The sequence below is a fragment of the Austrofundulus limnaeus genome, unplaced genomic scaffold (assembly GCF_001266775.1).
Source record: "Austrofundulus limnaeus strain Quisiro unplaced genomic scaffold, Austrofundulus_limnaeus-1.0 Scaffold124, whole genome shotgun sequence".
In the NCBI taxonomy this organism is placed as follows: Eukaryota; Metazoa; Chordata; class Actinopteri; order Cyprinodontiformes; family Rivulidae; genus Austrofundulus; species Austrofundulus limnaeus.
In genome coordinates, this window is record NW_013952526.1 from 626,778 (window position 1) to 628,056 (window position 1,279).

The 1,279-nt window shown below is 51.0% G+C and overlaps 1 protein-coding gene across 1 annotated transcript in view; it reads right to left on the bottom strand.

The window, feature by feature from the left end:
• The window catches only part of LOC106522243 (MTSS1-like protein), a gene marked incomplete at its 3' end in the record, with an annotated part of 24,692 nt that extends 23,477 nt beyond the window's left edge, over positions 1–1,215 (bottom strand). The window contains 1 exon segment of the mRNA XM_014015182.1: positions 542–1,215. Coding sequence (XP_013870636.1) covers positions 542–628 — 87 coding nt within the window.
• Positions 1,216–1,279: the final 64 nt, after the last annotated feature.

Sequence of the window (1,279 nt, forward strand, 5' to 3'; positions counted from 1 at the left end):
TTTTTTTTTTTGTCACTAATCTTTTTCACGAGGCCCCTGAGATGAATGGAGCTCTGGTCACTCAGACACACAGCTCATGATGATGCCTTGCACCAAAGCACAACTAAAGAATTGCAAAAATATGGCACACACATGGTTAAATTGGGTTTGAATGAGGAGCTGCGCCCCGTGTTAATGTGTGGATCACGTCCGAAAATGGATGCACCGACGTTTGCATCCGCAGCCGGTAGCCTATTCTAGGGGTGGTGGAGCCGGATGGTGGAGGGGATTTAAGCCGCAGCATCACTTCATGCAAAACGGTGCCATAACTCATCAATCATCTTTTTTTTCCCTAATATATATATATAGAATATCAGGAGCCGGCGTGTCTGCTGGCGTTGCTTAAACAGGCCTGCATTAAGCTGAAGGTTGTTCTGTGACACCGGCTTCATGCTGATCCCATGGGGGAGCGCGTGTGTGGAGCCGCTACAGCTCCAATGTCACGAGCTCAAAAAATAAATAAATAGGCCTAAATAAATAAAAAGAGAATCCCCATATTTACCTTCATGTCGTTGACAATCGCCTGGAATAGACCCCCGAGGGCCCCGCATTCCTTCTCCACGGTCTCCATGTTTGCCAAATCCACCATTCACCGGAATCTGCAGGAGCGCACAGCAGCTGCGCGCTACCAACACCCAGCAGGAAGAGGGGTGACAAAAAAAAAATAAAGAATAAAAAAAAAGGATATAATCCCACAAAAGCACGACCGGGCTTATCCGGTTACTCCTTCAAACCAAGACAGGGCGACACTATCAGGAGGGGGGGATGGGGGGGTGCATGAAGAACAAGAGGAGGGGGAGGGAGCGAGGAAAGATGCCGAAACGACAAACGGGTTGGTGAGAGTGTTTTTTTTTTCTTTTTCTTTTTCCCCTTCTCTTTTTCTTTAGAGAGAGAGAGAGAGAGAGAGAGAGAGGGGATGATCTTTCTCCTCCCACTCTCACTCAGGTTCCGGCTCGGTCAGGCGGTGGGGGGGCACCGTCCGGATGGCACCGGGGCGACCACCACGCTCATCTTGGCGCAGCCAGCGGAGGAGTCGGTGAGGACGCATGTGAAGGCGGCAGGACAGAGAGAGGAGCGGAGCTATGTGTCACCGTTAGAGAGAGAGAGCGCGTACGTGCGCATGTGTGCGCGCGCGTGTATTTCAGAATGTGTGTGTTCACGCATGTAAATGGCGGGTTGTGATTGGTGCAGAGGAACTGGGCTCAGCGGAGCTGGAGAGAGCAGCAGCCAGTAACAAGAT